Raw genomic sequence first — 12,561 nt, 5'->3', positions numbered from 1 at the left:
ATGGGAGAGTCACAGATTAAAGATCCAGAGTGGATTATTAATGTTCCAGCACAGGCGCTCTAAACTGTGAGCCAAAAGTGTCAAAAGTGCTTCAGAGTGTCCTTAGGAAGCATCAGATTTCTACAACGGGGGTGAATTAAACTAAACACGAAAACAAAAAGTTACGTTTCCTGGTTGAAACCAGTGTACCAGTACATTTGAACTATTACTTCTCTTGGTTTGTGCTGATGATGAAAAAGTATAAATAAATTCCAGTCCCACAGTTTTCTTAACAAAGATCATTATCTTTACAAGCCCCATTTGCATTCAGTTATTCAACTTATGTCAACAAAAAGGGATTTTTCTTCTTTTTAGTTAGTTAGACCAATTTATTTCACATCCAAGACTAAGCATAAACATCACAGCCAATACATTTAAAATGTATTAAAGCAGAGGTATTAGAGCTTAAATCAAGTATTTATTTGTACAAGTTTTTGTTGTTTATGTAGACGAACAATAGGTATTTTTTCTATATACAGCCCATTTCTCCATGGACAGAAATGTTCACCTGTTTATAGAGGGGATTCTTTTCAAATTAAATGTTAAGAAACTACCTCAAAGTGCCTCACATCTTTTTTAGTGTAGATATTTCCTCAGCTTTATGTTTTTGAACACACCAACAATGCCTGTTTGTAGCCATAAAGTGTTAATCTCCATACTCATGTAACTGTTGCGCGAGAAGGGCTCTGCGAAATGATCTTTGGATTTGAAATGTGTTTGGGTTTTTGACAGGCCAAAAGACACAAGAAAGTGTGAGTGAAAGGACACCGCTGCCTGTGTTTGTTAGTCGGTGGTCCTTTGTTTAGTCCTCCATTATCCAGCAGAAATAGAGCACACACAGTTTTTTTGTGAGGTCTCTACCATTGTAATTGATGGTCTCACTGGTGACACACAGTCTATGTATTCATCCAACAGAGTGCGTGGGTCACACAAACATAAAGCCAAGCAATATTGGAAGTAGAAGCAGTTACGACTGTGTTGAACGATGGTGTGAGCTGACTGTGCACACAGGGCGTATCTAGATTTCTTTTTTGTTGGTTTGCACCCTCTCAGATAACAGGGTGGTTTGGAGTGACTAGCTTTGGTGTTTTCTTTGTGTTGGTGTGTAAAACGTTGCCTTCCGTGGTTGAGGAATGATTTTATGTAACAGTCTCCACATTCGGTTCTGCTTGTTGCCACATTAAGTCGGCTGGTTTTCCTTTCAAGTCCTGTTTGCCATCTTGGTCACAGTTAGAACAGCTTGGGATTGTGGCTGCTCACTCCATGCTCTTACTCCATTGGTACATGTTGCTACAAATCAGTTTTACGTGCCTGCCAACATGAAAAAGTGTATGCCATATTAATGTGTGTTGACAGTTGAGGCAGCCATAAGCAAATTAGTCACGGCTCAAAGTGATTACATGCCATCTGAAAATCTAAACAGCAGTTTAGATTTGACTCAGCAGTCATTTCAAAATATACTGGTTTGAAAGTAAGTTATGAGCAGATGACAAGTGTGAACCCTTTTTTTTTCTCTCCTACCTCACCTCAATGTTTGTATTTAATGTTTCTAGCCCAAAGTTTTTTCACTGGTTTAATGACTCATATCCAGAGGTTATTTTTATTTAGTCTAGTGTATGTTTTATTATGACATAATCATTCTTAGCCCCTCAAAAGAAATGTTAAACTCACACGTGACCTTTATTTCACACAGGAGCACATGCCCACTTTCCTATTCAACGGCTACGAGGACCTGGACACTTTCAAGTTGCTGGAAGAGGAGGACCTGGATGAGCTGAACATCAAAGATCCTCAACACAGAGCCGTGCTGCTCACCGCCGTAGAGCTGCTACAGGAGTATGACAGTAAGTCGAAATAACGTGTGAGAACACACTCCACACTATTTTGATTAAGGTTGACGACCAAGAGTTAAGATCTTGCGTTTTACTGGTTAGTCTCACTAAAATCTGCCCAAAATCTACCTATTTGCAGGAACTCTCACTTTAAAGCAAGAATCTGTGTTAGCATCTGTAGAATTGTATAGGTTTATGTCATTCCTAAGTAAAGACAGTACATCCCTGTCATAGCCATTGCAATGTGCAATAAGTGGATCAGCTGCAAGTTTTTTATTTTTCAATAACCTGTGAAACAACATTTTTCGCCGTACAGTTCAGCCGTGTGGCAAAACGGATATCAAACAAATGTTTATTTATTGAGACAGATATCTGGGAAAATAGTAATATATATATATATATATATATATATATATATATATATATATATATATATATATATATATATATTCTTAAGTCCTGATCATTTGTAAAGGGATAACCCATACATTGACCATGAGCTGTCAATCTCTACTGTGGCTTTCTAATAAAGGCAGACAACATAACAAATGTTGTGTTTGAATAATGCTCAACCATCATATTGATTATATTGCTGTTTTTTGTGTGTCTTTGTATTTTCAGGCAGCAGTGATCCAGAGCGCAGCGGCCTGTCGGGCTCCCAGGAGAAGCTGCTGTCTGAGGGCCGGGGGCTGGTGGGAGACTCCCCGCGAGACTCCGGCTGCTACGAGAGCAATGAGAACCTGGAGAATGGTAATGATAGCTTTGTAGTGTAGACCAGCTAGACCCTAGGCTTGGATCTAGTTTGGGTCTGGCCTAGCTGTACTGTAGTGCCACAGCGTCTCCTTCTCCTTTTCCCTCTGTGGGTGCCCGCTCCATCTCTTTCCATGCTTCTACAACTCCTCACCCATCTCCCTCCTTTGGACCAGCGCCTGCCATCCAGAAAGCTCCTTTGTCTGCCATAGCTTCCCCCAAACCTCTTCCTTTTCTCCTCTAGTCGGTGCTGTAGAAAAAGAACTGCTTATCACCTCAATCTCTAAAGACTTTAACTATCCTTTCACTCTACTTTCTTCACCCGTCTTTCCATCTTATAGGCATTCTGTGTCATCAGTGCCAAAGTCTAATTGTAACTGAGAGGAAGCCCGGTCCAAGACCACTAAGCGTAGTCCACCCCACAATGCTGGGAGCACAGAGGGAGAGACCCCCCCCAGTGCACAGAACAAACTCACTGCCCAGTCCTGGACTCAGATTCTCTGCTCCTCCGCCTGTGGATGCACGGCTTGTTAAAGGATACCGGCACGACGAATATGGGCTAATAGAGTATTTCTGTTAAGTGTTTTTAATATAGGAAACAAGCTTGCAAAGTAGCATGTTCATAAATGCTTGTTTTATTTGCAGTGGTGATTCTATAGGCTCATTAGGATTTAAAATGTTTTACCAGACAGGTACTAGAGCACACCTGCCATTTAAATCTGGATGCCTAAATACTGATTACTATTTAAATCTGTCACTTTTTCTTGTGTTTGTAGTGACCATGTTGCACAAACAATCGACAGTATGTGCCTAAAAAAAAAGATGAACATATTTTTAAATACTAGTATATTGATTGTGCAAGAGTTCTGAATATAGAAGTTTATTGAGGTCTTATTTGTGAGATTTTTTTTTTCTTTATTTTTGAAACTGTGTTATCCTCTTACATAGGACTGTATGCTAGCTTTCTTCCTAACATGCTTTCCAACAGCTCCATAACTCATAAATCACTGCTTTGTCAAATGTCTTCTTTCTATATCTGTTGGTTTCCAGAGTTACTACTTGGTTTCCTTTTTATGTTTCTATGTCTGATTCAAGTTTCAAAAGTAAAGCGTGCAATCTGCCAACGTAGAGATTTAAGTTGTGGAATAAAAGCCACTTCTTTAAAAAAGGACTTTGGTGCTGCTTGCTTTATTTTTTACGTTTCACCTTTTTTCTGTCTGTTTTTCCTTCCATGCCACTAAACACTATTTTCCGCAAACCAGCTGCATAACATTAAGTGGACATGCTGCACCTCTTCTTGCAGTCTCAGGGCTCCTTAAAATCACAGCTATGTAAATGCATATTCCTGATTGGCAAAAACATTTGATTGAAATGTAAAACATAGAAAGTATTTAAAATACATTATGCAGACAATGTTTTTCAAACTTCCTCCTTTGGGGAAAAGTTATTGAGCCATGAATTGATGCTCTTTTAATCAAAACAGCTTCTTTAAACAAATGTGTTTAGTTTTACTTTAACTTAATTCTTATTTACATCATCAAATAACTTTTGTATTTGATCAATTTTAACTCGTCATTTTCGTATGCGTACACAGTGTGGTGCCCAGTAAAGTAAAAGGCAGATCATGATTATGTTCAGTCAGTGATCCACATACTAATTCTCATATGTTAAGAACACATCTTTAGATTATAATTTTTGTAACACAAAATAACTCATGCATCTTAAATGAGTCTTTGATTACTCATATTTATATGTAAATATTAATACATTGTTATGAATGTTATATCATGTTAATTGTGTTGCACTCTGCAGACTGTTATTATATTTTACTTGATAAAACAAATCATAGTGATGACAATTATATCTTATATAACTCACGATGTTGCTGTAAAATACATAAATGTACCTTAAAAATCTAATGTCTGAAATGAACATGGTGATTAAAGTAAATATAGCATTTATTGGAACATTTAAGTAATTTAATGTTTTATCACCACTCAATCCAAATTAGCCAAACATGGGAAACTGGGAAACCATGAGACATTCCATCTTTTGAACTCCTTTCTGTCATTCCAACATTAAAAAATCTTTGGCAAGCCACACTATGTGGCACCCATCCATTTCACCCCTCCATTTTGCTGTGTAAGCCAGAGAAGAGATGGTAAGTTGCCTCAACCTTTTGTTCCACAGTTTTCTGAAACTTCCCGTCGAGATGTCTGAATTTGTGATTGCTGCCATGACAACAACAAATCAGCGAGTTTGGTCTCGTGGCAAAAATATTTTTATATCCCAGGGGGCCTCCTCCCTTTCTTCATAAACATGTCTCTGATTTTGACTGGGGTTTACAGGTAAACATTTAACAAAAAGGATGTAATGATTAGGAGTAGATTTTTTTATATAAAACTACTTAGCTTTGTTTGAAAAAAGAAAAGTGAGCTTGTTTTTCTAATGCTATAAATACATGATCCAACATAAATAAAGGAACAAAAGTGTGGGCTAAAGGCAGCCATGTGGAAAAATACAGTAATGCTGAGTCATATTCACATGGATCTTACTTTATACTAATGAGGTCATGGCCGTAGCAAGCTGAGGAGTAACTGTTTGATTGTTAGCATTTCACAAAAGAGGTGTACAAACTTGTAATCGTCAAAGACTTGGTTGCACTTGGATGAAAGTGTCTGGATGTCATTACTAAGAGAAGATCAATGTTTTTATTTTGCAGGTAAGAGCAGGAAGGCATCCCGTTCCAGTCGTTCCTCAGCCGGCCTCCATTCTCCCGACTACCCCACCCTGCCAATGACCCTCTCAACAGAAGCTCTGCAGCAGAACAACAAGAACCAGCGCAAGTTCCCAAAAAGCTTTTTCATCAAACCCTCCCTGAAGGGCTTCAACCTGCTGGCGCTGCGCAAAGCCCAAAAAAGGTCCCCCATCCCTGCCAGCCGCAGCTGTGAGGACCTGGACGGACCCCTGCACACCACCGCCCCCTGGAAGCGCTCCCACTCTCTGGGGGATATGCACTGGGACCAGAGCTTTGAGCAGAAGGATCTGAGTGTGGAGCTTAACAGTGCCAAGAAAGAACCTAAATCAGGCAGCAGTAGCCCCACCAAGGCCTGCAGAGATGAGGGTTCCCCAGCTCAGAGCAGGACCCCAACAGTGAGCCCAAAAGGAAGACCCCCCCTGCCCTCCCAGCTGCCTCTTCGTCCCCCTCCCCATACCCGCAGTCCTCCAGAGCTCCTCTCAAGTCCCACTCCAAGTCCGCCTGAGTCAAGTGGGGAGAGGGTGATCCGGACTCACGCCAAGAAGCCTCCAGTCCCTCCCCCCGTTCCTGCTAAGAAGTCGAGGGAAAGACTGGTCAACGGCCTGCGTCACCCCCCTCTCTCCCTGCCCTCTTCACCATCACCTACTCCCTCCCCGACCCACTCCCTCAACCGCTCTTACCCCAGCAGCCCTGTAATCCGCAGCAGCAGCCCGAGCTTCGGGGCCCCTGCTCTGCCTGCCAAGAGCCCCAGCACCCCCGCCAGCCCCTGTGCCACCTCCTCCTCCTCCTCCTCCTCCATGGGCGAGGACTCAGGCACTCCCACAGCTGTGCAGCCCCCGTGGTTCTCAGATCTGGGGGGCAAGGTGGCTGTTGCGAGGAAGGTCTCCCATGCCAAGATGGGCCCTGACCTGCTAACCCTCCTGGAACAACGGCTGGAGGCCGAGGGCATCGATCTCACTGAGGAGCCCTACTCTGACAAGGTTAGTAAAGTTCCATTAATCCATGGCATGAAGAATCCCCTCACAATGTTTCTTATTACCAATATATTTGCAATAATTTTGGTTTTAAAGCAGATCAATAACTAAACAGAAAAAAAATCTATTCGGTTGATACAACCTTATAGACTTCAGAACATGTGGCCAGATGTTGGCAATAAGACCTCCTACTCAAAGTAAAAAGACCACCAAACTTGATCCCTTCATTATTTAAACATTAGGAAATCTTTATACACTCTCACATAAGTTGGTATGCTGATAATTAAAATAAACATATACGCACTAAAGTATATATGGTAAGGTGTTCTATTAAAAAAAAACATCTGAGCCAACACATGACTTAATTATATGAAGTCATATTTCCATGGTTAATTTGAAAATGGGCTCCTCAGGGCAATACTTTCTGGCGTCAGGCTCTTTGAGTTTAGCAACGTAACATGCCTGACTCAGTCATAATTTTACTGCAGCTTAGATCTAAATTACTCTGTCCCAACAACACCAGCAGCTTGCTTTGGGACTAATTTAGTTTGAAAATAGAAACTAATAGAGTCTAAAGTTTGTGTGTTTCTTTTTGTGTGCAGATTCTTATTTCTATGCAAGTGCATTTGTTAGTGTGTGTTTCACAAAAGTAAGTACGCTGCCTGGAGCTCAGGGAAACACTAAGGACTGAGACTTACTATGATGCGGTTCAGACTATTAAGTTTATAAGCTGAGTCTTACTGAAGGCAGACAGGGTTATAAAACCCTCTGCCACTCGCCAGACCCCGGGCTGGGCCCCTTTAACATGGTGGAGCCCCAACACTGGCATGAAAGCAACAAACACGCAGAGGCATCAAGAGATGAGGTGAGACATATGGGTGGGACCACAGCACAGCCCTGGTGGATTCCTGTTAGTCAGAAGTGGTTTAGCAGGGACATGAGAGGCACACTGTAGAAACATGGAGGGCGGGAGTTTGCACAATACAGTAAATGCACTCATAGTTTCAAAGGTCACACAGGTTAAAACTGCAGACAACATTTTAAAATAGTTTGCTGATTAAGCAGTGCATTTTTTGTAATAATTGAGAATGATAATATAATCTGGCTACTGATTTTTTTCATTAATCGTGTCCATAGCATTGAGTATTTCAAACAGTAAAGTATGAAATGCTTTGAATGTTTTATATTACTCCGTATAAGATATTTGTTGTCTTTTCAAAGCTCAAAACAGTACCATTGTAGTAAAGCGATCAAATCTCAGAAATCATATTGGGAGGGAATAGAATATTTCAAATTATATCCAGCCCTTGCCCTACGCATGTTTAAAGAGGATAACATCATTATACATTCTGAAATGTGTCCATTGTTGGCGACCTAAAGCCATCTGGCCGTGTTTCTCCCAGGCAGAGTGAACGGTAGGCTTGTATGACCTGCTCTCCAGAGAGATCAGTTCCTCCATCCACCCACCCTTTGATCCTCAAAAGACCTCCGGTCCAGTTCAGCCAACCAAAACCAGGCTTAGCTGGAAACCTGCCATTGCTCCAGGTGTCTACACAAAGAGAGAAAGAACAAGAAAACATTTTCAAAAAGTTGAGCCGAGCTTTCTGCCTGGCTCTATCCTTCACACGGCGATTGTTCATACAATTGCTAAAATCCTTTATCTTTCTCTCTTTCCTCTTCTCTCACCCTCATATTTTTGTGAGAAAAAAAGTACTATCAGTGATACTTTGAATAGGAGCCAGAACAAAAGGACACTGACCTGAATTGAATTATAGTGTCTATATTCGCTAACACCTCTTGAAATCAGATGATGTTCTTAAAGAGGTAATTGGATGCCATTAGCCTGCTTCATTTGTTCATGAACAACCCGATCTGTGTCCTCATTATCACCGTAATGAGTCAAAAATGATCCCTAATATCAGAACGCTTCATGTTGTCTCACTGGTTGCCTTTGTACTGCTTTCTGAAACATCAAAATGTGACAGAAAGTTTTCTTTTTTTTGAAAATGTAAATGTATGTTTATTTTTATGGTTGAAATGTTTTCCCCGCTCAGCTTGTATATGTCTAATGTCCCTCTGTTCCCGCCTTTCCTCCAGCACGGCCGCTGTGGCATCCCCAAGCCGCTGGTGCAGCGTTACTCCGAGGACTTGGAGCAGCCTGTGAAGGACGTGGCCTCCACCCTGGACCAGCTCCGAGTCAAAGAGCTCCGCAAACAACACCGCATGGCCGTAAGAGAACAGCACTGATTATCCAAAAAGACATTTAAATCAATGGAGACTATGCTTAGGAGTTATAAAGCTAGATAAAGTTACGCTTTTCTAAGAATTAACAATGAAGAATGGCCAGTTATAACAGTCATTTCCCTCCAGCCAATGATGGTCCCCTGATTGAGAAGCTATCATTATTATGCCTGCTTAAACATTAAACAAGCTGGGTGAGATATACTTTTAAAAGGGAATTATTTATGTATTATGGGTTTCTAGTAGACTAATGCTGTCTGAAGACCTAATAGGCTTATCTTTACCCCATATCGATGGCATGATTTGGCAGAAAAAAAGGTTGCCTGAAAAGCTCTAGTCAGTTGGTGGGACAAAACAAATATGTCCCCACCATTTGGCAGCCACAGTTTTCACCTTAGGAGGCTCAAACTAAGCATGAAGGTCAAGTGTTTGTCAGGTTGTGTGTCTGAATGCTTGGATTCATGCACGTACATGGTCGCAGATTTGGTCAATTAATGCTTTTTTAACACTAATCTAAATGTATGTTCAGTAAAGTGACAACATCAGAGTAGCTACAGTAACTCATCCCTTTTTACCCCATTTTGTCACTCAGATTCCTTCTGGAGGTTTGACAGAAATGTGCCGGAAGCCTCTGCCCTCAGCTAACATCAGCACAGTTTCTGATTGGCTCACCTCCATCGGCCTCCCCATGTACGCCACACTTCTGGCGGCGGCGGGAATCGACACGCTGAGGGGCGTGTCCTTGTTAACAGAGAGCGGTGTGTGGGAGGCGGGGGTGCGAGATGAGAGACACGCCCGCCGCCTGGTCAGCGAGGCCCGATTGGTCGGCTCTCACAGAGAGGGGCAGTCCTAACATGCTGATGCAGTTGGATAAAATAACAGGTATCAACTCACTGGTCAGCATTTTTTTTTTTTTTAGACATGGTCAGTATGCGGCCAAAGACAAATCGGCCACAGGACTCGCAGATCGAACGAGTGACCGCAGCATTGCAGTACTTCCTGTCTCGCATGTGTCAAAGACTGAAAGTGAGCCTCCCTGCTCTCTGATTCTCCTCATCACTCTTTTTCTCAAATGTTTACGGCACTGTGGAGATTCTCCTGCAGCCAAGTCAAGATATCAGATGCCTTTTTAAAAGAAGACTGTAGACTCACTCTGTGGGATGGCTTCCTTTCTGAAGACACCCCCAAAGTCTTAAAATAAAGACTTGGATCCGCCTTGAAGGAAGATAGCACACTCTTTTGTAGGATGGATGTTTTTTAAATACAGAAAGACGATTTACTTCCTGCATATTTCATAAGTGCTTCGTTTTCATCTTTTGTGGCGAGGCAACGTTATATGACTGTCTTTTAAGGAAGTAGCTCGGCCAAAGTGATTTACTCCTCATTCAGCGTTTCATTCGCTCTAATGGATTCACAATGACAACATTCACTTAATATCTGGACTTTTACCAACTAAATACATACACCAAACTATGATGAACGGTGGTTTTGAGATGGCTTATTTTGAATCATGTTTCTGTATTATAGCATAACGCATATCTTCATTTTTTATGTTAAACATTTTGTTTGCCTTTTGAATGTTGCAGCCTTATTTTGAGGCCTGCTCTGTCATTTTTAAGCTGAAACCGCTGACATCACAGCTTTATACTTCATATTTTATTAAAAGTCCTATCTCACTGCATATCTTGGATGCACAGCCTGCGCCCGTTTGAATATAAGTCTTCGAGAAAGCTTCAGTAATCACAATCAGCTTTCACAGAAACAAAACATTCCCTGTGTGTCCAAGAAGGTTTTAAGTTGCCTTACCATTATGAATGAAAAGTTTCATTAACCCTGTATAGTATGGACTATACCACCAGGCTGAACTGCTTAAAGTTCAAGCCTTTTTGCTCTGAATGTGGCACACTCAACCAGATCACTTCAGCCACACATATGGATGTGGAGCACAAAACATGCCTCTGATGGATTGTGGTTTCAAAGATCACATGAAAATTAAACGACTAAACCCCAGACACGACACACACGTCGTCCCATGCTAAACACACAGTTGCTCCATGCAGAGGGTTGTGGGAGAAAATAGAAATGTTCAAAAGAGACGGCTGACATCTCGGCTGTCATATCTGGAATTTATTGGACTGTCTACTCTTTGGTTAAAGTGTTTTAGTTTTTGATTTATAGCTTGATAATAAGCTGTTTGGGACTTTATTATACTGTAGCTATAGAAAACACATTGAGGATAGATGTAGTTCTATCAGGTGAAAATCTGACCTCTAAGGCCAGCATACACCATTTCGCTAAATAGTTTTGTAAATCAGGGAAACGGTGTCAGGATAGCCTGTTACCTAAAGTTTGGGCTAAAAACAGAAAACAAAAGCAACCAGATGCTCTTCCATTTCACACTGCATAAAATGGAGCTAACATGTGTGTGTTATTTCTATTATTTCTAACAGCAGAGTTCTTTCATACCAAGAGCTGACCTGAAGACTTCATATTTAAAATTTGACCAAGTGGTATTGCTAAAATTAGAGGATGTTTTTTTTGTTGCAGTGGGCACTTGATAGGTAGATGTTTGATGCCTTTTATTTTTTCAATCAAAGTGGTTCTCTGAAAAAGCGTGATTGGGGCTCTTTTTTTTTAAAAGTAAGAGACTCAAGAAGTGTTTTGTAAAGAATGAAAATACTGACACTGTAAATGCACTTTAGAGGGTAAATCTAGCTGTTTTGTAGGCAGAATTGGCTACATTTTGTTCACAGGTCCATTAATGGACAATTGTTGTCAGGTATTTCAAAGGGTTTCAGTAGGATATGCTGGTATTTTATTTTATTTTTGAGTTCCCAATGCCAAGTTTGCTAACATCCACGGGTTAACCAGTTCCAGTTACTCACTTCCAGTTTGTTTTGCAGTCTTGTAAAAATAAATGATTAATTACATATATAAAATGCTTAGCAAAACCTGCACATTCTGTATATGTAATTGATATTTATATAACTTATTTTTGCCTTTTTATTTTCATATTGACTGTAATTAGCTGTACTATATGAATAGCAATACCTTCCTGCAAAATGCATATTGCTTTAGCCAGTGAGGAACTACAGTATGTATTGTAAAATATGTGTACAAATTATTTTATTTGGTTTTCATCTACCTAATGATTGTCCATACAGATTTGCTTGTGTATTGAAACAACAAAAGTAATGTCCATAACTATTTGTCATTCTGAAATATAATAAAAAACTGTTTCTTGCCATACACTGACCTTCTGATTGTCACTACACACACACACACACACACACACACACACACACACACACACACACACACACACACACACACACACACACACACACACACACACACACACACACTTACTAGACAGTCAAAGCAAGGAGCTCAAAAACAGTGTTTTGCGTTGTCTGGCTTGTAATGCATCATTTAAAAACTAAAAAAAAAACTTCTCACATCTGTTCATCGGGACGAAGACAGGAGAGTCTGGTTCGTGTTGTACAGCAGCTGTTATCAATGAAACAACAAAAAGGATTTTCCAATCTTATTCATGTCAAAAAGCCCCAATAGGTGGGCACCAGACCGAGAACCCAATTTGATAAAAATGTCCCAACAGACTGCCTCTGAGATTTAACTCTCATAACTCCTCTCTGCGTTGGTGTTTAACATTCTTCTGAGTGGAAACAAACACAACTGAACAAGCATTTATTTCAGGAACAAAAGCAACAAAACTTGTTCATTGGTCGTCCTTGGTTAGTAACTTTTTAGAAAGCAGCCGCTGAGCAATAAGTGTCCTTCACACAGATGCAATGTGCGGTTAGCTTCCACTTCACGACTCTCTCTCCAACAGATACAATTGCTCATCCATTTTAAACTTGCTCAGGAGGAAAGGAGGAGACCGTAATGCAATGGAAGGCTTTCTGGCTTGGGTTTATTCACATTACTCTGAACCGTTTTCCTCTGC

The 12,561-nt window shown here is 40.7% G+C and overlaps 1 protein-coding gene across 8 annotated transcripts in view; it reads left to right on the top strand.

Annotated features, from left to right (window-relative positions):
• Positions 1 to 11,843, top strand: part of sash1a (SAM and SH3 domain containing 1a) — a 164,898-nt gene extending 153,055 nt beyond the window's left edge. For all 8 annotated transcript variants that reach the window (XM_079647046.1, XM_079647041.1, XM_079647040.1 and 5 more), the window contains 5 exons: positions 1,733 to 1,883; positions 2,493 to 2,621; positions 5,344 to 6,359; positions 8,451 to 8,582; positions 9,187 to 11,843. In XM_079647046.1, the coding sequence (XP_079503172.1) occupies positions 1,733 to 1,883; positions 2,493 to 2,621; positions 5,344 to 6,359; positions 8,451 to 8,582; positions 9,187 to 9,447 (1,689 nt within the window). In that variant the 3' untranslated portion in view covers positions 9,448 to 11,843. The remainder of the gene's footprint in view (positions 1 to 1,732; positions 1,884 to 2,492; positions 2,622 to 5,343; positions 6,360 to 8,450; positions 8,583 to 9,186) is intronic.
• The last annotated feature ends 718 nt before the right edge of the window (positions 11,844 to 12,561 follow it).

This window comes from Notothenia rossii (genome assembly GCF_949606895.1).
Source record: "Notothenia rossii genome assembly, chromosome: 8".
In the NCBI taxonomy this organism is placed as follows: Eukaryota; Metazoa; Chordata; class Actinopteri; order Perciformes; family Nototheniidae; genus Notothenia; species Notothenia rossii.
The sequence above is the reverse complement of the archived record's forward strand: the minus strand, read 5'-3'. Positions and strand labels throughout refer to the sequence as shown.